The sequence below is a fragment of the Trichoplusia ni genome, chromosome 17 (assembly GCF_003590095.1).
Source record: "Trichoplusia ni isolate ovarian cell line Hi5 chromosome 17, tn1, whole genome shotgun sequence".
NCBI classification, from domain to species: Eukaryota; Metazoa; Arthropoda; class Insecta; order Lepidoptera; family Noctuidae; genus Trichoplusia; species Trichoplusia ni.
The window spans coordinates 5628324-5653092 of NC_039494.1; the positions used below are offsets into that span (position 1 = coordinate 5628324).

At 35.3% G+C, this 24769-nt stretch overlaps 1 protein-coding gene across 3 annotated transcripts; it reads right to left on the reverse strand.

Moving 5' to 3' along the window:
• On the reverse strand, positions 1-15304 carry LOC113502517 (netrin receptor UNC5C-like). 3 transcript variants are annotated; one of them, XM_026884123.1, is made up of 10 exons: positions 14353-15304; positions 8062-8511; positions 4805-4983; positions 4642-4720; positions 4133-4303; positions 3744-3890; positions 3363-3494; positions 2962-3064; positions 2516-2631; positions 1-1241 (listed from the first exon to the last, which is right to left on the reverse strand). In XM_026884123.1, exons 1-10 carry the CDS (start codon positions 14417-14419, stop codon positions 1078-1080), a joined length of 1608 nt encoding a protein of 535 aa, XP_026739924.1. In that variant the 5' UTR covers positions 14420-15304; the 3' UTR covers positions 1-1077. The 3 variants fall into 3 exon arrangements, with proteins under 3 accessions (XP_026739924.1, XP_026739923.1, XP_026739922.1); XM_026884122.1 differs by having other exon boundaries at positions 2962-3085; XM_026884121.1 differs by having other exon boundaries at positions 2962-3109.
• Positions 15305-24769: the final 9465 nt, after the last annotated feature.

A 24769-nucleotide genomic window follows, 5' to 3' on the forward strand; every position in this document is an offset into this window, starting at 1 on the left:
TTTTAATGGATATCCAGTACCTAATTTCAACAGTTTAATTAAAACCGTTCTTGTAAACCTACTTTGATTTCATTCCTTGTTGTATTTCCAAAATATTTTCTTTAAATACATTTTAATATTTTTAATATCATACATAATTATAAAAAGCCTAATTATAAAACAATCATCGTAAATGCGTATCAAAATGGCAGTTATTTCATTGAATCAATCAGTCTTACAACAAAACGTTATAATATTATCTTCTTACACGATTATAGGTGAAACTGTACTTATAAAGAAACCTACTCTTTCGCACATATATATCAAGCGTTGCCAAAAAAAAATCGAATGTTTTGTTTTATTTCTACAAAATAGGCCTTTGTAACATGCTATCTAGTTATTTCGTATAGACACTAGTTTTTACATAGTATTTTTGATGCTACATTTTCGGCTAAAAAGCTTGTAGCTCCAGTAAAATTTTATTTTTATGTTTATTTTTTTTCTCTGAAATTAAAATCATTTTGACGTCAATTATCTTTAAAAAACCCGAGTATCTACAGAAGATATCAGTATTAAAGGTTAACATTTTTCTTAAACCAAAACTTATTCTAATCTATAAAACAATTTAAAACACAAACGATATAAAAAACGTATTTAATATCCACAAATAAAAAAGAAAATAATAAATAAGGCTAGAGAACGGTTCGATGATAATATATTAGGTCGAATCGATCCTGTTGCTAGGCACGTACTACGGAACTAATGGGATTCTTACCCCGGTCTCTACAACATTTACGTATCTATTCCAGGAAAAGAATGAAAATTTACGTTAGAAAATAGCCAGATTCCATCTGAACTAATTAAAAGGTACAAAAAAGGGTGTAGGAAAAAAAAGAAATTTAGTTAGTCAGCAGTAGGGCAGCGTGTGATTTTTGTCACGACTTTTCGTTTCAGATCGTTTTAATCGATATTTGCTAGTAGACTAAATGTCGCTGAAAATTCAATGAATAAATCGGATAACTTTCGAGTAGAATCTACTTTAGACCGTTTCTACTTATTCCAGATACCCATTAGTTCCAAACAATTACAATTTCCAAATTACTTTACAATAGTCAGACAGATCTTATCTCTATAGCTGGTGTCCAGGTGTCCTGTGGGGAGTGTCACCGCTACATCTACCTTCGACAGTGAGGTAGGGGACGCTGTCACCAGCTCTGCGAGCTGTGATGAACATTCACTTGACCTGGATGTCATTGTTCGAGCTGTAGGGTGGAATAAAGCCGTTATTAACTGGAAAGAGATTTGCTTATAATGGGTGTCTGAGATGTAGTCAAAATGATGTCTCATATCTTTCGAAATCATGTGAGTTTTCATATAAATATATTTTTATGCTTAAATAACCTAGAACTTCTAAGATCACAAATAGAGTCATTAAATATTTTTTTTAAGTACACATCTAATAGAATTATTTGATTGCATTAATTTTTTCATTTTAAACACACGAGGTTTTATATCGGCGGTTAAATACGTATTTCATACTTTAGCTACAATTAAACAATGTTCTATAGTCCGATTTTTAATTCGAGGCAGTAAAATGACATTTCCAGTGTGGCAGGTTTTTAATTCCAAATAAATAGTGATGTGTTAGAATCGACTTATTACAATCAAAAGTTAGTCGAGCTTCCTTTTTTTTATTCAGATATCAAATTAGCTCTGTATAAAAAAAATATATTTACGACAATTAATCAAAAGACATGCACGGTGACTGTTTTTAAATCTAAAAGAAATTAATATAAATTTAAATTTATAAAATTAAAGCCAAATGCGGTGCTGGTATAAGATGAAGCACCTTACCATGCAAGAAAAGTCGAGCGCATCCAACTCCAGACTGGATGAATTCTGACATTGTAATTTGATAATCAATAATTGTAAGTTGATTACTTACAATTATAAAAGCTCAATTAATAGAAATAGTAAATTTTTGATACATAATAAAATAAAGCATGACTAAATGTCATCGTCGTAGTAAGATTTCCAAACATCACTATTGTAGCGGGTCACCCTTTTTTGTATAAATGACAGTTGCAATTGTCATTTTAATGCCTCGAATTAAAAATCGGACTATAATTAAAACTTTTGCTCGAATTTGGTTGATATTTGGTGAAACTAATATTAAATTTATTGATCGAATATCTAGTTTCGAGCAAGTCAAGTAATATATAATCGACAAAAAATGATGCTTGAACAGTTTTGGTCCACTGATTTTCATAAGAGGGGTGTATCGAATTGGATTAGATATCTGCAGCTGTCCTTTTAAAAATATCAAGTTCCACTTATCACTTCCTAAGATATTTATCTGGATGGCTTTTTTTGATGTTACCTGCTAATAGTGTCGTGAGAATTCTAAATAACTAGCGAAATCATGAACACATTACAAATGTCTATGTTTTGCCGTTACGTTTCGAGTGCCATGACGTTTATTTTGAAGTGATACTATTTAAAGCCAAGGGATCTTTTTGATGTCAGTTATACTTACAGTTGGTGTAACAACTGGACGCCGACTCCCCGGAAGGGCTGTAAGGCTTCATCTCGTAATGGTTACTTCCAGCTGACGACTGATGTCTACTCCGGTTCCCAAATGGGGATGAATAGCTAGGGGTGGAAGAATAATGGCGCATAAACCAAATGGATGTGAAAAGTTATTACTATACAAACAGCAATATCTCCTAACATCAGTTTTTATGTTACGAGCTTTTTTTAGGGTTGAAAATGGGCTAAATCGTTATCTGCACTAAAAGTGTTTTCTATAATATTTTTTGCATTCCATTGACTATTTACGAGATTTTTTATATTTTTGTTTGTATGCTGCTTTTACTTGCAGTAAGCAACTCAATTTGGATAACGTTTTAACTGGTCTTTTGACTGGCTAAAAATTAATTCTACACTTCAAAACCATTTTTTAGAAGTTCTCTTATTTTTTACCTGTCTCTGACATGAGGCATGTCATAATGGTTATCAGGTCCGTGCATCCAGTACTCGTTGCAGGTCCGCGTCAGGTCCGGCGCCGCGTTGCCCTTGTCCCTGCCTGAAGCGGGCTTTGGTATACCTAGGTGTTGTGTAAATGGTTCTGCTAAATCGTAGGGATAATAGTCGTGGTGTTACTTTGAATTTAACAGCGAGAGTTACGTGCACTTGACAAGAATGGTAATTTATTCCTCACTTTTCGTGAACCAAAACATGACTAAATGTTTTTCTCCACATTCATTAATAATATCAGTTAATTTATTGGAAAACTTTGATTCTTATAAACCTATTTTATTTATGGGGACGAAACTTGGAACTTTTGGTTGTAATATTTATTTCTTCTATAAGTAAACGCTTACCGATTCTTCCTGCCGAGTACCCAGGCCTGCCTTTATATTTGCACCACACATACATGATGGCGGCGCCAGCGATGAGCATGGCGATGGTGATTCCAATACCAACGTATAATGTGGTGTTGTTTGTGTAGAATCCTGAACATAGGAGAATATTTATAAATCAGAACATTTAGTACCTATAGATATAATGGAAGGTTAAAATCGATGAAAATGAAAGTCTTTTGCTTGTAATATCTTCTGCACTTCAAATTACACCGACGACATTATTCACATCTTCGGATACTTAAGATAGTTTCTTTGGGTTTTAAGTTCGAATACTGTGCGGAACTCGAGAAAATCTTCTTAAAAGGTCAAGTAACAACTTGCAGTCAAAAATCCTCTTACTCATGCCAGTGGTGCACATCCCATCGACGCAGGCAGCGTGCTGTAGTGTGGATCCCTGGCAGTTGTTGCCAGAGCACTGTCTTCTGCGGATCCTAACGCACTCCCCACTGCAGGTAGACCACGAGCCCCATGGTGACCAGGAACCAGCTTCAAAAAATGTTTTTATAACACTCGAAGAATTTACAAGACGAAATTGTGATACACTCAGTTTTATGATGTCTTTAATGGAGCATAGTCAAATTTTGTACCGTCATGTGAAAGGCCAAAAACGTAGGACCACGAAATGACATCTTCATGAGGCCGTTAAATTTTTAAACCGTTGTTATATTCATATTTTGCAGTATGCAACAAAAACTCTATGAATGTTACTTAAAAAACACACTTCTCACCATTTTGACAAGTAACGCAGTCCTCGTCGCTCTGTGAGGAGTGTCCCCTGCAGTGCGCGCCGCCATTGGCGGGGGGTGGCTCGGTACAGCTGCGCACGCGCCGCCGCCCGCTCGTAGCAGAACCGCAGCGGCACGGCGCCCACGGTGACCATTCTGACCAACCGCCATTCACTAATACCAAAAGATCTGTTAAGTACCTAATATATATTTTTTGAAGGAAGTTTTATTATGAATGGCAAAATTTTAGAGTAATTCAATGGGTAGGTAATTTATTGAAGTCTAATTTTGTTATAATGAATAATTATATTTGTTTTCGAAATAACTACAACTTCACCTTAGAAAAATAGCTATAGTTGAAGTGAAACATAGACAGATATAGAAACTACATACATATATTACAAACAATGTCGTCCTCATACAGAGAAATGATATCATAACAGACCACAAATTATATCACCACAATGGCGTCTTTGCCATTCATAATAATGATGAAAGTTATGAAAACTTACCGTAGACAGACAAAACAGCAACGTCGGATTCCCGACGCCCGGCGATGTTTTCCGCCACGCAAGTGTAGTTCGCCATGTCCTGATCAATATTCATTATAAAATACAGGTGTCTTTTTGCTTTATGCATGATAAAACTTATCTAGACATGTTTTTTTTTATTTACCTGAAGGCCAACTTTAGGCAACACAAGAGTTTCAACAGTAGGCTCAATAGTGACTCCATTCCTAGTCCACTTGACGGTAGGCGGCGGTGCTGCCGGCGGAGGAACACATCTAAAGGTCACAGATCTGCCAGATTCCACAGTAGATGATAGGGGTTGCTGCAGGAATTGCTTCTTTATATCTGTTGGATAAAGTTGAAATTCAGTTGAAGAGTTCCTAAGTCTACTTAAGATGTTGCATAAGTAGTGTGTTTATTTTTTTTGTGTTCATATAATTCGCTTTTTAAGTACAGAAAACAATCTTTACGAACAAATGGAGCCAATAACAAGTAAATTAGTCGGCATGAAAATACGGCACTTCATGGACTCTTACGTACAAGTGAAATCAAACAACAAATAGAAAACTGACGAACTACTTTCGTTCGAGACTTTCACTAGAACAAACGGAGATCCACCCTCGTATCACAAATAGAAAGCTAGTGAGCATTCATCAAAGTGCAAAGTGCTCGAGTTAACGAGCGGAAATAATGTTTCCTCCATATAATGGTTCCGTTACTCACCCTCTTAAAAAACGGGGGATGAAAATAAAAACAGTCGTAAAAAAATTTTGGACACATAACTTGAAAAGAACAGCGTTGAAAGGGTAGGAAGTATTTTCATAGTAGAAAATAAAGTGAGAATCATCGTTACCGTCGTGATAAACCTAATTTATCCTTTTATGACGACCTGGAGAACACAATGTCCCTGGTGTAAGAATGGACCCAGTATGGCAAGTTTCTAATAGTAAATCAAAAATGCTTAAAACAAGAGAATTTTTAATGGATATGAGTTTTATTATCATTTATATTATGGTTAACTATGTTCTGGGCGAAATGCAAATAAAATGTTGCCTATTGAACTAGAAAATGTTTAATAAACTACTCGTCCAAAATTAAACGGAAATTCATTTGTCCTATTCTGGCTCCTAAGTTATCCAATCTTTCCTGTTTCTTTTTAAATTAAAGTCACATCGAATTCTATTGAAAAGTAATGAACTTGTTAAAACATTCCACCATTTTCAAATGTCATTTCGTTGATTATTTCTTTCGTTGACATGGCGAGTCGCGGCGTGGGGTGTTTATTTCTAGACAATAGGCGTGCCCCTTAATTGCCGGCACTCCACTTTATTTTCGTCTCCTTCTTATTGTTACAATTTATGCGTTACGTTTCAGAGTTTTGTGTTACGTTTGTTTGTTGTATTTGTTTCATTTTTAAGAATTGTTGACGTTTAATTAAGACGGTATAATTGTTATACTTTTTCTATTTTCCTCTTGATGTCTGCGACTTCTCAGTTAGTGATATTATTATGAAATCTCTATCTTGCCCTCGCGGGCACGAATCATAAACAATTAAAAATTGAATACTGGACTAAAGTATACAATAATAAACGTTAACTAAAAGCCGTAACAAGTATTGCCTTAAATCTAAGCAACTGACACAAAGAAAATAGTAAAATTATCGAATAGTCCAACAAAAACTCACAATGTTACAACTTAAACTGCACAAAATAAACATTCGCAGTAATCACTGAACTAAAATGTTCCACATTAGTGCACGTCAGTGCTACAAAAACCTGTTATGGTCCTAGCAAGCGACGATGCTCGTCCTGCAAACCCAACAAAACACTGTTATGTGAGTTTTCTCTGACATAACTAGTGTGACCACTTACAACAACTCATTGCTTATAAGGATAAGAAGGGCGTAGTAATTGATAAACACAGCGCTGTAAATCCTGCACCAGACATAGAAGAAAATGTTTAAAGGTGTCGGGTGAAGTGTCAGACGAACATACATACATAACGTTAGTCTATTCACACGAGAGTTGAAACAACAAACAAAGTTTTCGTAGTGGTTTCCATTCATAAATCTTGTCGTTTACAGTCTTCGCTTGTGAGGATGTTCCTCCTGAGTTTTTGACAAACAGTCCGTATAAGGTAGTGTATTGAATAATTACTAATGTATCACATGAAGCCATCAACCATAACGAATGCTGGAATATATTTTCATTTATCCCTGTCAATAGAATGTTTGAAGTTTCCTATTATTTCACAAAATGACCACGGTAAATTGATTATGTTATAATTAATGAATAACCGGTCGCTCCATAAAGTTTGATAAATCGCCTCATTAGTATAAACAAAAAAATATTTGATCTCAAAATCGCTCGAAGCTGAACCTCCTTAAATAATAGAAACATTCGAATGTTAATCGCTATCAAATAAGAACATCGTTAAGCAGCGGAAACTACTAAATTGTAGATATAAAATATATTAATGAAAACAAAACTAACCGCGGCATGCGTTTCATTCAAATGCCGATAGTCGTAAAGTTTTTAATTTTACCTGCTGTTCAAGAATATTGATTAGAAAGGGCATTATGGTCCGTTACACAGGTTACATTGAATGTTCAAATTAGGACAACAAAAATGTTTATGAGGCTACCTGGAATCCAACAGCGTAGGAACTTTAAACTATTTAATGCTCTAAAGCCACTAAGTATATTTAGCCATGAAGGAGATGCCGAGAATTTATGTAAATCTTGGATTCATTTCAGGATTAAAAGCATTAATACCATGGAATAATTAATAATGCCAGTATTAGCCAATATCACTGATGATGGAGACATGTACAACTTGTTTTTCTATTTCACCGCTGGCTGAGAGTGGGTGGTTAATAAAACATAAATAATGTCAGCGTATACAGTTTTTGGTAAGACTTAATTATCATCTATCTTGTTATATTAAGATGTTTTATTGCTACAACTGTGTTTTAATTATGGGCTTGTATTTAATTTCTTTATTATAAAATTTTATGCGGGATGGTTTATAACGAAGAATACATTCTCCAAATCTTTCTCGTTTCTTTGTTTTTAAACCCACGCGTTAAACTCAACTTTTTAACTTAGCAGCTTACTCGAATCAGACTTGTTGACGGCGGCAACACTTTATAAAAGTTGTCGCTAAGCAACATTGCGAATGGAGCTTCGAGCCGGTTAGAACTTAGGCCAACTATAACAGGAGCATTCCATATTATGTTAGCTGTGCCGTCATAATCGGATAATGATAATTATAAGTACTACATAAAGATTATATTTGCATGTAGTGCTCAAATTAAAGGTACAAAACACTTACCTGATATGGAAATGAAAGATACGGTACAAGTGATTACGGATATAGTTAATTGAGATGACAGTTATGATGGCTTGATACAAGAAATACTTACATGCATATTCAATGAGGACTCCTTGACTTCTTATCCTGCCTTTACTGTTCCACGCGTAGCACTCACAGCTGTACTTCTTGTTGGACCCATCAAGCTCATTCTTTGTAACATTAAGTTCTGCTTCTACAACCCTGACTCCATTATGAGGGTCAACGTGTTCTAACTGTACAGTCTTATCAATTCTTACGTCATTACATTTGAAGTATACTTCAAGAGCATTAGCTGCTTTACATAGCAAGTTTGCTGGTCTATTTCTAAGGACATAAGAATTCTTAGGTTCTAAAAGGAATATAGGTAGGCCGTCTATCGTTTCATCGTTTTCAGGTAACGGGATGTAATCGTCTTCCTCTTCGCTCTCAGCTTTGAAGTCGGAGAGGTAAGGATCAAAGCTGAGCAAACCATCTGGGTGAATATACTCCGGTCTGGTTTCTTTGGTTGTGTGTTCAGGATCTGAAACAAGGTAAAAGGTATTGTTCATTATTGTATCAGTGTGTTCAATGAGATTTCGATCAATCTTCATTTTGATTTGGTGGCTATTATTAGAAAAGCAGATGCATCCATCTGTTTAATTTTAGGATTGAACTTTACGATTCTGTTATCAATATTCAACCATTACTGTGCTATCAAATAAGTGTCTACAGATCGATGGCTTAAATGAGGTTATGACCGGCAATTTAATTGTAAGTATTTTAATGAATCGTAGTTGATGTTCTTACAAAAATGTAGTTTAAATTTACCTTCGTCGGTGTATCAAAGCAGGCATTTAACCTACATCAGTAGCTGTCTTTTCGTTGATAAATAGTTGAGATTACAGCGAGTAAACCAAGCCGGTGCTACTGCATGTTTTTAACTAAGATCATAAATATTTAAGCGCTCGTATCTGTGCTATGAAAATAGACTAGATAATGGTGTAATCAAGGATGCGTACATGAATCATTCATGTAACATGGAAGAATGAAGTTACGTTGATAAGTTAACTTTACCTAGTTTTTAGGATTCCGTACCCAAAGTGTAAAACCGGAACCCTAACCCTAGGGCCCTTCTGTGCGTCTTTCCGTCCGTCAGTGACAAGGTTTGATAAATACAAAAAGTTATTTTCACAAATATTGTATCTCTGTTGCCCCAGAACAATAAACACGTCTATGACAAATATAAAATTCCTAATTTAACATATTATGTTTTGATTTACCATCTAGCTTACATTACTTTGGTATTTAAAAAAAAACATCATTACGTACGAAGTAGGTATTACTATCTACGTATCGTATTTCATCCTAGTATACTTAACCACCTGTCAATCCCATACGGTCGGTTACATTCGGAAACCAACGATGCGTTACAAGCACAGAATTACCGCAAACAGCTTTAGGGAAACCGTATGGCGAAGTAAGCAAAAATAGTTCTAATATAAGACCGTTTACTTCTTTTAAATGGTCTATAGAAAATAAATGAAACAAGTTGAGTCGTTATACCATGAAACCAAAGAGGCTTTAATTCAATAGCGGATTAAATAACGCTTTTGAATTTATGCGTTTTTTATTGATACCAAATTAATTAATGACTGAGAAATAGCAATTCAATTACTGAGCTTCCGTTTATCTGGTTTAAATTGTTGTGTTGTTACATCTATTAAATTGGCCATATACAAAGGAAACCAATTTAATATACCTTTATTACGTCATTTTTATGGATTAGCTTGTCCGGGGCAACGATTAATTTGTGCAATTCTGTTATTCATACATCTTGTGCAGTCGTTAAAGGTAGTCAGAAGCTAGAAAGTTTGATAACCAGTCTAAGGGGTATCTTGTTGCCAAGGTGGTTGAGAGGTCAGATAGTCGCTCCTTGTAAAACACTGGTACTAATCTGCATCTTGTTAGACTAGAAACCGACCCCAACATAGTTGGGAAATGGCTAGCCTGATGATGATGATGATTACGACATTTTTATTTAAAACCTTTCTGATTATTTTCTTCATTATTTGATTTGTAAAACAGTAAAACAAAAATACGACTTATCAGCAGAAATAATTTTGATATTATAATCATGTAATTTCATACAATCAACTCGTATTACCTATGTAAACTTTAAGCCCATAAACATGGATACTTTACATCGTAAAATAAACCAGCATTTACATATTTGAAAATAAGCCGATGAAATAATCGTTGTTGCGTGTCACTACCCTGTAATTGAAAATAGTCGTCGCAGCGGGCACTCGTACCGCCGTCTTTAAACTTAATTTTAGAATTGTAATTGAAGCATTTATACGATGTATTTTATGATTATCCAATGAACGAGTTGACATTTGTTACAATGTATGTACATTGCTAAGTGACGTCATTGATGTTGCTTTTTAAAGATGCGACTTTACAGTTTTAACATTTTTCTTTAGTTTAGATGACACTCTAGTCGTGGTACTCTTTCCGCTCTTTTGTAGTGCTCTATATCTAAAAGGAACCTCATTGCTAAAGCTCCCACCAGATTGCATTTTAGAATCGTTTTAACTAAACAGTTTTCACAAATGATATACCTATTTATTGTGCTACTATACCAACGAAGAATAGAAATGACCATCGAACTTGAAAATGTCATAAATTTGATGGGTGACCAATTTTTTTTGCGAATTACAGCCTATTTACATAGAACCCTAAGCGTCGCGTGCCCGACCCGCACTTCTAGAATTGTTTTAAACCTTACTCTCATCAGAGTGTTACTGTATTTTTTCCTCTTTTTCATCACCTTCCAAGTTCTGCAGCTAGGTAGGTATGTATTTTCCTTGTCACAATTACCTTCTTCCCCACCAATGAGAGCCGTCCCAGCAACAATAATTTAGCAGATCATTTGCGATGTACGTCCGAAGTTAATCCGAGGATGAAACTCATCCAGTAATTGACGGTATTGAATTAAAGATGCTAACTCGACTTACGCAACATCCTTGAAGCAATATTAACACATAGAAAACAGGATATTATGACAATTTTATTACTTTCGGCTATTCGGGTGTTAATGAGTTGGTCAAAGCGATAGATGCGATTAAATACTTTGAGACCGATAAAGATGTTAGTTACGTAATGTTTGTCTTTCATTAAAATATGTTTCAAAAATTTATCAAGAAAAGAAAAATACAACTACTTGGACAAATTTGCCTGTATAAGTTTTATAATCATGTCTTTAGTTTGATGACAGACGTAGGATACAATCAAGCATGGAGGGAGTCCATGTGTAGATATATTGTGATGATTACATCTATATTATTGATCTAACCCGCAGCGCGTCGTATGTCACCCACTGAGCTGGTGTTTTGTTTTACAACTCCGAATGCAGTTAAATGGAATAACAGTATTGTAGAAATCAAAGCTCATTCATTACTTTAAACTTTTCATCATTTTACACCTATTCTCTGGTATTTTTTTTAAGAGTCATAAAGATTTAATCAGTCGAATAATCAGTATAGCCCGTTTACTTTCGGATCATGAGCTGACGCGGCAGTCACGACTCGCTATTGTAAATCCACATCACGAAACTTATTATAATAATATGTGCCAATTTTGTCCATCGCTTTCGTGCTAACAATTCTGTACATCCTCAAATCCGGGCAGTTCCTAATAAACCAGCGATATGATTCTCGGACATGCGTACATTTGTCCCGATATGAATGGAGTATGGAATGTATCGGTCACTTAATATTCCGCACGAGTGTCCACATCAGAGGAACAGGTTACCCACGTAAGCGATGGTCTGACATCCTGCCGGAATTTGTGATCCACTGCTAAGAGTTGACTTATTAGTGGAAAAGTGATACCTATAAATTATAAGCTTTCGATGAATGGACACCTTACAGTGTTTTAAGCCTTTAAATTTTCAAAGTTTACATTGTTCGGATTATTTTTCTAGTGTTAAGTTAGATGTCATTTTTTTTTTGACGATGTATTTGTCGGACATTCCTTTTTTAATAAAAACGTTTTTCAATAAGGAAAAAAATCAATAAAGTTTTTTTAATCCTTGTGTTGCGGGGCATTAACAAACATACAACTCACATGCACAAAGATACCCAGACTCAGAACAAGCATTCGTAGATCACCAAATGCTTATCCTACGCGGGATCGAACTCGCGACCGGTCGCGCTGACAGGGCTTGGCTTGGTAACCTCAAAAGTTCGGCTATTCTTTTGCGTAACTATGTCTACTCTAGAGTTTCAGTATTACCCTCAGTTTTTTGAAAAGCTTCATTTATAAAAAGCACCATGCCGTTAAACCGGATTAAAGCAACAGTGTACTTCATAGCCTATTATTTTGTTGTTCTTTATGCAGGAACACAATAGGTAATGTACACGTACAGAGACAGGTGGGGTACCTAAGCAGCTGTGAACATTAACAATTGACAGTCGCATACTCCAATTACAAATCCTACTTTACATGGGGTATCGCCCTCCGAATATCTTGATCCTTGACGGGATACTGTTCAAAGCGAAATGAAAGGAAGGCGTGTATATTTGTGATTGCAATTTTTTAATCCTTTTATGGTATTTTTATTTAGTTCCTTTATTTCATCAGCAGTCCCTTCAAACTATTCAAATTCAAGTATGTTTTAGCCATATTTATTTACAAATGGTTGATTTATAACGTATCTTAATAATTTCAACTTTATCCCTAAATTCAAAATAATTCTAAAATACCTAATTTGGCAATTTATAGTGTAAGTGGCCCTAGTTATTACTTTTTCCAACTAAATGTTGAATTTTTGCTCTCCTTTTCCCCTCTCGGACTATCAACATACATAGTTATAGTATCAAAGTATAGAGAACTATGCATGCATATCACCTGATAGTGGCTGAGTGACAGATGAATGCCGTCAATGCGCAATAAAAGTGCAGTCGTTGATGCGGCGCCAGTCTTTTGTTCTCGATAATAAAGCGCACTGGATTCCACAAACGGGAATTCGGTTCTCTCGTATTTATGTGAGCTTGCATTTTTAAAAGTAAACAAGCAAAAGCAACGTTCTTTAGTGCCTATATAATTAAAGTTTAGATTTATTTCCTAATCATTTATCACAGCCTCACTACGGACTAAAAAATATATATTTACAAAAATGTTTTGAGTAAATACAAGTTATTTTCCCATTGTATTTTATAATCCTTTGAAAATTGAATTTCTATTTCCAGTTTCACCAGTTTGTTTTTTATTATTCAAGTACATGCAAAGCTCTTGCTTATGGTTCATTAAAATCTGTATCTCGTTCTTGTGGCCTTACATTTTCTATTAGTAAATCATTTTCTTTCTTGCTTACATTACTGCACCAGCAGTTATCTCGTTATATTTCCAAACGAATCTAGTATTCAATTAAATGTTAATGGCTTGCTATAACTATTATTATAACAAGTTACTAGGTGTGAATCAACGGTTGTTCTATCACGATTATAATTAATGGGTGCTCCATTCTGGCAATTAGAAGTGGGTTCAAGTGGTAATCGATTCAATTAGTGCTCATGTCTTGTGGCTTCTGTTTTCAATGGGCATTGGCCAATGACTTCATACTCGGACACGCATGATTAACTGTATGTCTTGAATTATTAATAACACGTGGATTGTTGAACTTGCAATGGTTATTAAATCTATGGATGTTCATAAATGAGTCAGCCTCTGAAACCCAAGTCTAATCATCAAGCGATTACTGTCATAGAAGCTCATAGAGATTTGTGTGTTACATATGCATCATTGAAAACTATGCCGTCGGCTGTACCAGACTTGTATTGCTTCGGGTAAAAAGGTATTTAATACTAACCTATCAATAACGTTATACAGTAGTAGGAAAGGTAAACACACCGAATGGAAATGCAAACGACATATGCCAATTATTACTCATATCAATCTATTTACTGAGTCATTTTTCTAAAAAGAGGCTTCTTGCACGAATCTTCCTTTCATGTAAACAGCAAATCAATTTTGATTTTTTTTAGCTAGACCTCAAGGCACGTGCGTCAAATATCATTTAATGTTATTGGTGTTCTCTCTATTTTGAAACTAACATTAATTCGAATTGATTTGTTATTACACTTTTCGATTGCAGCGATAGTTGCACTTTTTATATATTTTCTTCATCCTTTCAAGTTATATACCCTTTTGCTACGTTAAGGAGAACCTATAATATTAACATAACTGGTTATTTATAAATACGCGATGTTTTATACGAATTAATGCCTGCATCGCGGTGACTCGACATTCAAAGGGTTACAAAAACGCCCCTTTAAAATATAAACTGACCGTATGTAAGATAATAATCGTTGTAGCTTACCGTTCGTTACACTTCTGACACACATGACAAAAACAAATGAAATCCGCCAGCTCCGTGTCCAAAACATCACTGTTTATTTCACAAAAACTTCATTCACTCAAAACGCGATGTTTTTTGAGAGACTGTTGAACGAGTGAGTGCACGTGCGCGCGACGCGACTCTCCGCGGTATACTGAACTTACCCCATACGTCATGGTGATACATTGTATGGTGCCCATAGGATGTGCAGAGTTGCTCTAATTAATATTAATTACGTTTCATAATGGATTTTGTTTGTCTAATGAGAATAAAAATTGGAACAATTGAAAAGTAAATAATGCATTTAAAAGTACGGGGAGGAAATTAGCGTGTGAAGCTTGCAAGCAACGGACAAATTAGGTCTCATTAGGATTGATTCAAGTTTTAGTACAATTAACTTTATTAAGCACATTTTTTATCATAACTTAAGGAAAAACTGTATTTTGGAATAACGAATCGACTCCTACTAAAAATAAAATACATTTAGATATATTTAATTCTATTCTTCGACAAAAAGTGAAAAACATACGTTATGTATCATATCATACAAAAAAACCTAACTTGGATACAAAACAATCTACATAGAAACCTAAAAACAAACCTCATCGTGAACTAACAATTCACTATCCAATAAAAATAAACAACTGTACTCGCATTTGTGACAGACAACGCCATCTACATTAAAACTTGACTAAAAGCTCCCGCCATACTCTAAAGCTGCGCCAAAGCTCGAAATGCCGTACAAAAAAGCTCCGACAACATGTGAGTTCGGTTTGCAAATTAGTTCGGAATGTACTGTATAGATGTCGCTTTGTAAAGTAGAAGGACTAGTTATTGCCCATAGATGGCACTGTGTCGTTTTATGAAAGCACCATCTATGGGCCTTTATAGTAAATTGTTAGATCTTTACTTCGTCCTTAACTGCCTAGCTTTGTAAAGTATAAGGACTAGTTATCGCCAATAGATGGCACTGTGCCGTTTTATGAAAGCACCATCTATGGACTTTTATAGTCAATTGTTTCATCCCCAATTCGTCCTTAACTCGTAATCCCTACCCTACTCTTTTCAACCTTTGTTTGAAACTGAAATGCCATGTATATTATTGCTTAATCAAATAGATGGCAGTACTAAGCATCCAGAATCGAATACTTAGCTTACATCTTCTTTTACTAGTGGCCAGTAAGTTCTGCGGTGATGCACAACCAGGGGACGTATAAACTTTTGTTTAAACTTGTGGGGAATAAAAATACAATAAGATCGGTTCCGAAAACTATGTACGAAACTCTAGGTTGTCATTAATTTGAAATCTCTTCTTTTCATTAAAAATACCGCATTTTTAATTTACTTACTCCTCAACCAATGATATTCTAATATACTTCTCACCAATACTTTACCTGAGCAGATCATTTAAGTACTTCTAAGGTAATTTATCAAACTTCAATTTATAAATCTTAACTGTTTGATTTAGTTCTCAATTATATTATTATTAGTTTTTTGTATGTTTCGATTTTTTGAAGTAAGGTATTTTTATTTCGCCCATTATCAAAATTAAATCTTGGCTAAGCCCGGACTAGTTTTATCACCATATTGGTTCGCCTGATTTTTACCTATCCGTTTCCTCTCATTTGGGTATCTGAGTATAACCTGTCTCTTAATCATAACCAAATTGCTCTAGATATATTTTTACTTTTGACCCCGAATACATTACTACAACATTTTCACAAGAAACGTCTTCGTTTGAAATTCTAAATGATTGATTTCAAATTCAAACTTGGAAGAGCAGTGTTGCCAACATTGAATATTGATTGCACAAAAGGCGTTTGGTGCCAAAGCGTATTCTCAATTGAAAATTATTCGTGAACCATCGACTCCTTTTGATGGCGCAAAAATATGTAAGTAGCTGAATTCGTCAGTCACATTTTTATTCTGAATAACATTTTCTGTCTCCCTTTCGGCTGTTGAAAGCAGATCTCCCTTCCTTCTCTTAATTTGCGGTACGGAAATTCAAATTTGACGGGTTGGCTCGCCTTTCCGTTGAATTTCGAAGTATAATGAGCCTTTAAAGGTGGAGCAATCAATGGAATATATCAAAGGTTTACTTATTTTTCGGAAATATTTGTTTCTGTCAAATATTACGTAACTACTGAGTTTGTTTCATAGAAAATACTTCAAAAAAAGGTTGTAAAAATAAAAAGCGTATTTTGCTGATATTGTAAAGGTCACTGATAAATTTTTCGAACGTAAACTCAACTAAAAAGGACCGATTACTTAATTATCATTTCTTGTTATAAAAGTGACTGCAACTTACGAATATTTCTATAAACAATAATAACAAATAATGAGTCCATAAATCTATAATCATATTCGATAACAGTTCTATTCTCTTGGAAAAGCTCCCCAGAATAATATCCAAAATGTTCGCCTCTCGAAGCGATTATCATAATAGTTTAGTGAGCAAAGTGGATAAAATGGACAAACTTAAGTAAATCCGTATTTGCGGAGCTGCGGCCGGTTGTTAGAGACACTCGAACCTAGTTCGTACCGAGCCGCTTGAGTGGGCAGTGCTTTTACACTGGACGATTGAGAATTTTAAGGAGAGATAGAGAGAGACCTCACTACAGGCATTTTTCTTTGTTTATGGGTTGATTGAATCGCAAACCACAGTTTTTATTCCCAAATCGTAAAAAAGAAAAATTATTCTTTTTTCTTTCTATTTTCATACTTTACTTCGTTTTAAAAATGAAAATCTTCATTCCTTTGCAAAGGCTTGCATGAAAATATTAAGATTTTTGTCTGTCATTCGATAGGGCAACCTGGAGAGCCAATCCATGACGATTTTCAGGGGTCTAAAGCAAAACATTTCAGACTGCAAATCAAATTCGTCCCGTTTCCGTATCGTACACTCTAAACATCCCTCGCCGGTGTCAACTTCGTACTGCTCCATGTTTTAGCAAGCACGTCACGCGCCACAAACGAATCCGAGACGAGAACGACGCGTCTTCAATTGTTCGAATCTTGGAGCTTAACTCGATCAAGCGGGTTTAGTTGCCAAGTGATAAACCGCTTACAGACCGCACTTTTGCGGCTGATTGGGGATCGATACCGCTGGTCTGTTAGCCTAAATAAAGGTTTAAGTGATTAGGGATGGCTGGATAAATGAATTGAGATAATATCCCTTGAAATGAATTGAGTGGTCCGAGCCTCGCAAATTTTATTTGCTTTTTTATCAGTTGGATATGAAATCTAAATATAATGGAAGCACAGGAGTTACCTGATATACATTCACTATCAGTGGTGCGTAACAATAACATGCTAATTTCAATTATCCATCAAATAGTACTCTCACACTATTCTTAATTTTATGTCCAATCCCTTCTTGTCTTTCACTGTTACCTACGAACTAAAATGTAAAGAGCATAAAATGTATTTTCACAGTCTACAACACCTAAAGCTCTGTTGTTTCATTAAAAAATCACGTTCATAATCCCCTAATCCCCTCCACTTGTGTCATCCCAACTTATTTTATCTTCTGTCTCGCTTGCACACAACTGTCAACATTCCCACAGACTATACGCGAACTTTATTAATTTATTTTTTCTCGTCGAATTAAAACCTTTATCTGATTATCTTTTATCGGTTTTTCGTCGGAGTAATAAATAAAATAAAATAAATTTATTATTTCGGTCGTTCAGTAAGCTGATGTGTTTTCACACTGCAATGGTTTTGTATGAATGTTCCATTCTTTAGCAGTGGTGTTTATTTTGATTTAATATGATGATAATTAATATGAGTTTTTTGCGGACACAGGTGCACGAATATATTGGAACAAGTGTTACTTGTGGGACGACGCTTATTATCTGTTGATAATTTATATTATTATATAGAATCATATTTATTGAGAACGAAACAATTCCGGTTTCTTTTAATGCTGTTTAATATCCTTGAATATTCATGATATTTTCTTTTACAGACTTGTAGATCTACATTATGTAATTATATAAATTGTCTGTTATGGCATATAACGCACAAAATGCTAGATATATTGCTGTTCCTACACTAAAATTATATTAAAGTAATGTGCAACAATCGTAAACTTGAGAGGAATAACTCAGCCAACCGAATTCACCTAACTATAACTGGCCCAATACAAAATAGATTTGAAATCTGAGCTCCGTAAGGCAGTAATCCTGTGGCAGCTAACCGATATAGCATCGCGTTTGAGCTGTGAGCTAGAATATAATCCGCGAACAACCCCGCCCTACCCTTTAACCAATACGTGACCGCAAGCATTATGTGGTGTGAGGCGAGAAGATACTTAGATGTGGTATATTATTAAACATCTTTTATTCTTAGAAGAGGTTTGATATTTTAATTAAGAATAGAATTTGTTTATCGGCTGTTGCCCTCGGTTTTGCCCGCTACTAGCCGAAAATAATCCCATGGCAATATAAAATCAGGATAAAAATTATCCTTTGTGGTTATCCACGTTACAAACTAGGTATCAGTGTACCGTTATTCGTCTAAACCCATTCAGTGGTCTTTGCGTGAAAGAATAACAAACATCCATCCGTACATACAAAGTTTCGCGTTTATTAGTAGAATAATGAGTAATTTTACATCACCTATCATTCAGAAGAGTAATTCCAAATCGCTTTCTATTTATCTGTAAGCACTACACACAAAAATCTATTTCAATTTATTTAAAATAATAAATAAAATTTAAGCAATTCAACTCAACTTATGCAACTATAACAATGACAATAGCACCCTCGCGTCGACGCACTTCAACACTACATACCGCATCCACATCACCCACATCCGTGACACAGCAGGCTTGTCTCTTGTCTCTCACAATCGGCTCAGTGTCCGGCGTACCGTTAAATTGTATTTGACGTTCGCTCGGACGCGGGGTGAGCGGACAAATTAACGCGGCTTAGGAGAATATCGCCGTGTTATGATATTGTGTCGCTCGATCATCGCTTTAAGTATGTTACCGGATTTAAAGGGGTTTTTGACAGTATTTTGGGTGTTTGTTTTCTTGCTGAATAATGAGATTTTGAACCAATTTTAACAATCTTTATTATTGCATGCGTGTAGGCTGGTGTCTTCCAAGTAGGTCTAACACATTTTGAGTTTTTAAGAATGTATAAGTTAATATGATATGTTGAAGTGCTCATGAGACATGAAGCAAACATCCCAGATCAAAACTCTTAAGTTTTACTAGTAAGTTTAATGTTATGCTTCTTATTAGTATACGAGTTTTTTTCGTACAAAAATAAATAATATAATAGTTCCCAGCTCCTATTTCTTTTAATGATAATAATTTTACTCGAGAATGTAATCAGCAAGAAGCATTTGATTCGTCTCGTCCCTCAGGGTTGATACAGGCTGCATATTCGCGGCAGTCTGCAGCCCGCTCCCACGAGGGTTGATAAAAATTGACGCTAAAACGTCTCTCATTCGCTCGGAGTGGGAAAATCATATTCTGTTAAACTCGTTATGTGTCCACGACTCGCCTTGTAGCGCTGACCTAGCAGGGGATGGAATAGTATGGATACGACACTTTTTTGTTAAAAAATATGATTATCAGATAGCGAAACAGATTAGGTTTATTAAGACTATCTAATATTTAATAACTAAAGTGGTCTAGTGGGAATCGGACTATTAACATTGAAAATTCGGTGCAAATAGGCTAAATAAAAAAATGAATGGTTAAATTATCACATACAAAAAAATATGACAGATGTACGTTTAGACGAACAGACAGCAGAGCCTTTTTACCCTTTTGCTACGAAATGAACACTTATTAGACGTTAAGATGCAGTCGGTTAAAAAAATAGTTTCGGTTACGCTGTTACGCTGGGTAGCTTCAATGACACAAAGTAGTTCAAATCAGTAAATATACCTACTACCTACTCGTGTAATAAACCTATGAACTTATGCATATGGATGCACACCGTCATTTGGAAATAGCATCATAGCGCTGTTTGTAGTTAATAACTATTTTATTAAATGTGAAAACGGGCATGTCTATACTAAGTCCAACATAGCTACTTCGCTGTGAAAGCAATACTGTATTGAGTTTTTAGTGTTCGCAGGGCTCAACTGTCGTCCGATAACAGAAAATATTGGGTGCGGAACCTTTTTACCGTCGAATGTGCCCGATGATTGATTTTTTGATTGGACTACTATCGTGGCCCAGTAAGATGGGTGGCTTTCCTCATGTTTGTTTAAGGGTGCCAAAATGGAAAGGTTTGAATGGAAAACTAAAAGTAGCAGTAGTGTGAAGTTGTAGTAGTTAATATGTGTAATAACATTATTAACGGTCGATTGTAAATGAAATTACGTCAGATCATGAACTACACGCATTCTTATTATTTACTAAGGTACGTCGTACTTTATTGATTACTTTCACACAATCTGGCTAAAACTTCTGGTCTGAACATAAAACCCACTCCAACCAATATTCTCACAGGAAAGAACCGACAATGACCATGCATTGGGACATGAACAAATGTCGGGAAAATTAATAAAAAAACAATACAAACTCTCCTGAAACCACTGAGCCGGTATCTCTTACAATTATAGAACATTTTTATTCATTTATTTTGATCAATTCAAGTCAAGCACCTATCGCATTGCACGGGTTGAAAACTCTACAATTTTATTCATCACCCCTATAATAAACTCTACACCCTAATAATATGACGCTAAGGGTTATTTTAAAATTTACGAGGTGCACGAATAAGTTAGTATGGGGAGTGTAAGTGGTTATTGGAAAAATGGCTTTTGAAGAACTCTTAAAATATTGGTCGAGAGGTTTTGGTTGCAAGACGACACGATTTCGGTATTAATTTAGCACAAAAGAGGTATTGTTTAACTCTTGTTGGTGGGAATTATTTATTGGGGTGGATATATACGAAATACACGGTATAATTATAAACTACTGTAGGACAATATATAGTGGTATTTTTGAGGCTATATTTTTATTATAATTTATGTTACTTGAAAAACTACAAGTAAAATCGACACGAGTTTATTTTATGTGTCAGACACACAACTGAAGTACATATATTTTTTTTAAACAAGTTGCTTTCCTGAACCGACTTTACTTAGCACTTTTTGGAACGTTGCATCTCATCTACGATTTCACAATAAAACATTATTTTTCAAAACCTATTACAAATTTCTGAAACATGACTTGATTTTATCATAAGCATCCATACCCGTCGCTCCTCTAGCCATATATTCACACAAGAGATACAATGAAATTAAACGGTAGTTAAGAGTGACGAAATCAATGAAATAGAATAGCTCTTCTGCAAAAACGTAACCATAAGTGTCTCTTTTTTTGGCTAGTACATACATTCAAAGTATATAAGTAGAAAAGCAGTATCAAAACAGTACGGCGTGTAGGAGATATTAATAAGGTATATATTTTACGGCGCTAACATTGGAGGGTGTCGGATTTTGGCGCTATCTCCGCCGGCCGTGGTTTGACCGACATATTCTTAGCGCTCGCCTTACGAACTTCGGAACAGAGGCATGGAGTAGCTTTCTATAGGGTATTTTTGTTACAACGAAAATCTTTATGTGAATAATAAATAGATTTTTGCGGAGACTGACAATGTACAGCATCGTGAGTCTCCGCAAAAATCTCTTCAAAAACCAATAAAAAAATGACAGTCAAAGAATCATTATAACCAATTCTTTAAAAGTCGTTACGGGGACTCAGAAGAAAAGAGTGTAACAACCAGTCTGACAAACAAATACCTTGTTGCCCAGGTTAGGTTTAGCAGGTCATATAGGCTCTTCGTAAAATGCTGGTACCCAAAAATAGTTAGTAGTAGGGAATACTCTACTGGTTAATACGATTATAATGTCAAACAAAGGGACCTTTGATATGAAAAGATTATAAAAAACGTCACTATTTACTGTACCAGCTGTTGATCCCTTTTCAGATGGCACTAGCTAAATGCGTTATAATTTGAAAAATCGTCTGACTATATACTATATATAAACCATATGATCAAAAAATATTTTTGAAAGTGTCGAAGACTCGGAGGTCTTATCTAAGCTGAGAGATTCTATCCTAGTGAAATGAATTCTCATTTTATTGGAATACTAGCTGTTGCCCGCGACTTCGTCCCCATGGGTAGAAGAGATAAGTTATGATTTACATATACCTGCCCTGTTTTTTTTCTCATTTTCCATTGTATCTTCGCTCCTATTAGTCGCAGCGTGATGGTTTATAGCCTAAAGCCTTCCTCGTTGAATAGTCTATTCAACTCAAAAAGATTTTTTCAATTTGGACCAGTAATTCCTGAGATTAGCGCGTTCAAACAAACAAATTCTTCAGCTTTATGTATTAGTATAGATTATGTTCTGACCAGGAGAGGAAAGAATATCTGGTCTCCAGCTGCTCCATACCTTCTATAATCTAAAAGAACGAATATATTTTTACGATTGCCGCGCCATCACGCTCAATCCGATGAGTTAGTGTCGCAGAGCGCGCGCGACATACGCTGTTCTATATTCAAATTGAACGCGCCGAGACCGTCGCCATTTTGTCGTCGTCACCGGCTAAGATGGCCGACGGTAAGGAGCTTATAAGAAATGTGCTCGGTGTGTTTATTGAGGGCTTTTGAACAATATTTTAAATAGATTGTGTAACGACCGAACTTGAAACGTCTTGGTTGAATTAACAACGTTATTTATGGTTGCTGTTAAATAAAGTTGTTAGTTTTTTTGCTGTCTTGTCTTTTTTATTGAAAAAATGGAATGATTATACATTAAACAAATACAATTTGTAATCTGAATCACCTACGATTGTCTCATTTGCATACGCCATACGACTTTAATTTAACATTCACTCTCAAGATATTTTCGCTACTTAGGAACTATACTATATAGGAACTATACTTGGGAACTACTTACGAACTATCTTAGGGTATTACATATTATCTTTTTCTTAGAATCTTAAAACCTTAACTAGGTGTGAGAATGTTATAATACCTAAATCAATAATTTATAACACCTTTTGGTGTCAGAATACATACTTTCTTTGACTTAAACACTTGAAGGCAGTCTCGTATGGCCCAACGTTAATGAGAACGCTACGAAGGGCGCTAAACAATCGCTTTGTTACGGCAATGAAGACGTATTTGAGTTGAGGGCTACCAGCTAATTTATAATTGGCTTTAATTGTACAATTCGTGAGAAAAGATTTTAATATGAGGAATTGTTGATGGATATAGGTAGGTACATAAAACGAACCATTATAATTATTTTAATAGAAAAGTCATTTGGGCATAAATGTCTCAAGACATCTCAAAACGCTCCTTAGTTACACTAAAAATACCTCAAAATCTGTGAATACGCTCGCAAAAATAAACAAGTTTATTGGTACTATTAGTTATTTGTAATACATCTTTGGGACAGCCCTAGCCGTGCGTTCGGCGTGACAATGGCCCGACTGAATAGTTATCTGTTTAAACCTGGATTAGCACTCGATAAACCATGATTAATAGTCCTGCCGACGGACCCTACCGTTTGCAAAATAGCGCTAAATATTTACTGTTCGTTAAAATATATACTTTTTTTAAATAGTTTTTGTATATATTTCTTCTCTATGTCTTCTTCTGTCATAGTTATTCCAGAGCTCCACTAGATTATCTCACTTAAAGTTTTGTAATAATATCGTTTATATTTTTTTGATCTGTCTCAAGATCATGCCCCATCTTTTTCTTAGCCCGCCACATGTGCCCACCATTGCAACTCCTTTATCCTAGATAAACAATGATAACCAACGTAAACCATCTAGCAACTAAGCTCGGTGTGCTACAAGAAAATAATTTAATGTCTTGGCACCCACATACTTGTATATTGCATAGCAGCATAGCATATTGCAGTGCATTCAATATATTTTCAAAACAAGTTGTTCTTTTTGTCATCATGTTACGGACAGCCATCACTACTTCAACTAAAACGATCATCTTTCATCAATTAATTCTTGTTACACGTCGACTCAGCACACAAACACATATAATTTTATTAAATAAAGCATGAATTCTTGTTGATCTGCCGTCGGTACGAGTTGGTGCGTATTCTGCGCGATGCGCGGAAGGTTGCGGCGTGCCGCAAGCAGATAGTGCCGGACCGCCGCAAAACTTGGGATTAGCCGCGCGCGGATAATTTATTGCGGCCGCGGACATGTGCGGATATTCTTTTTGCGGATATTTAATTACAGAAATAAGAAAATAATTACTGTAGCTGTTTACTGTGGGGCAAACTTTGCTAAGAATCAATAACTGATTGAATTGAAATAATTTTTGTAGAAGTAATTTTTGTAGAATTTTTAAAATATGTTTTTGTAGAAGATGTTGAGTTCTGGACAGCA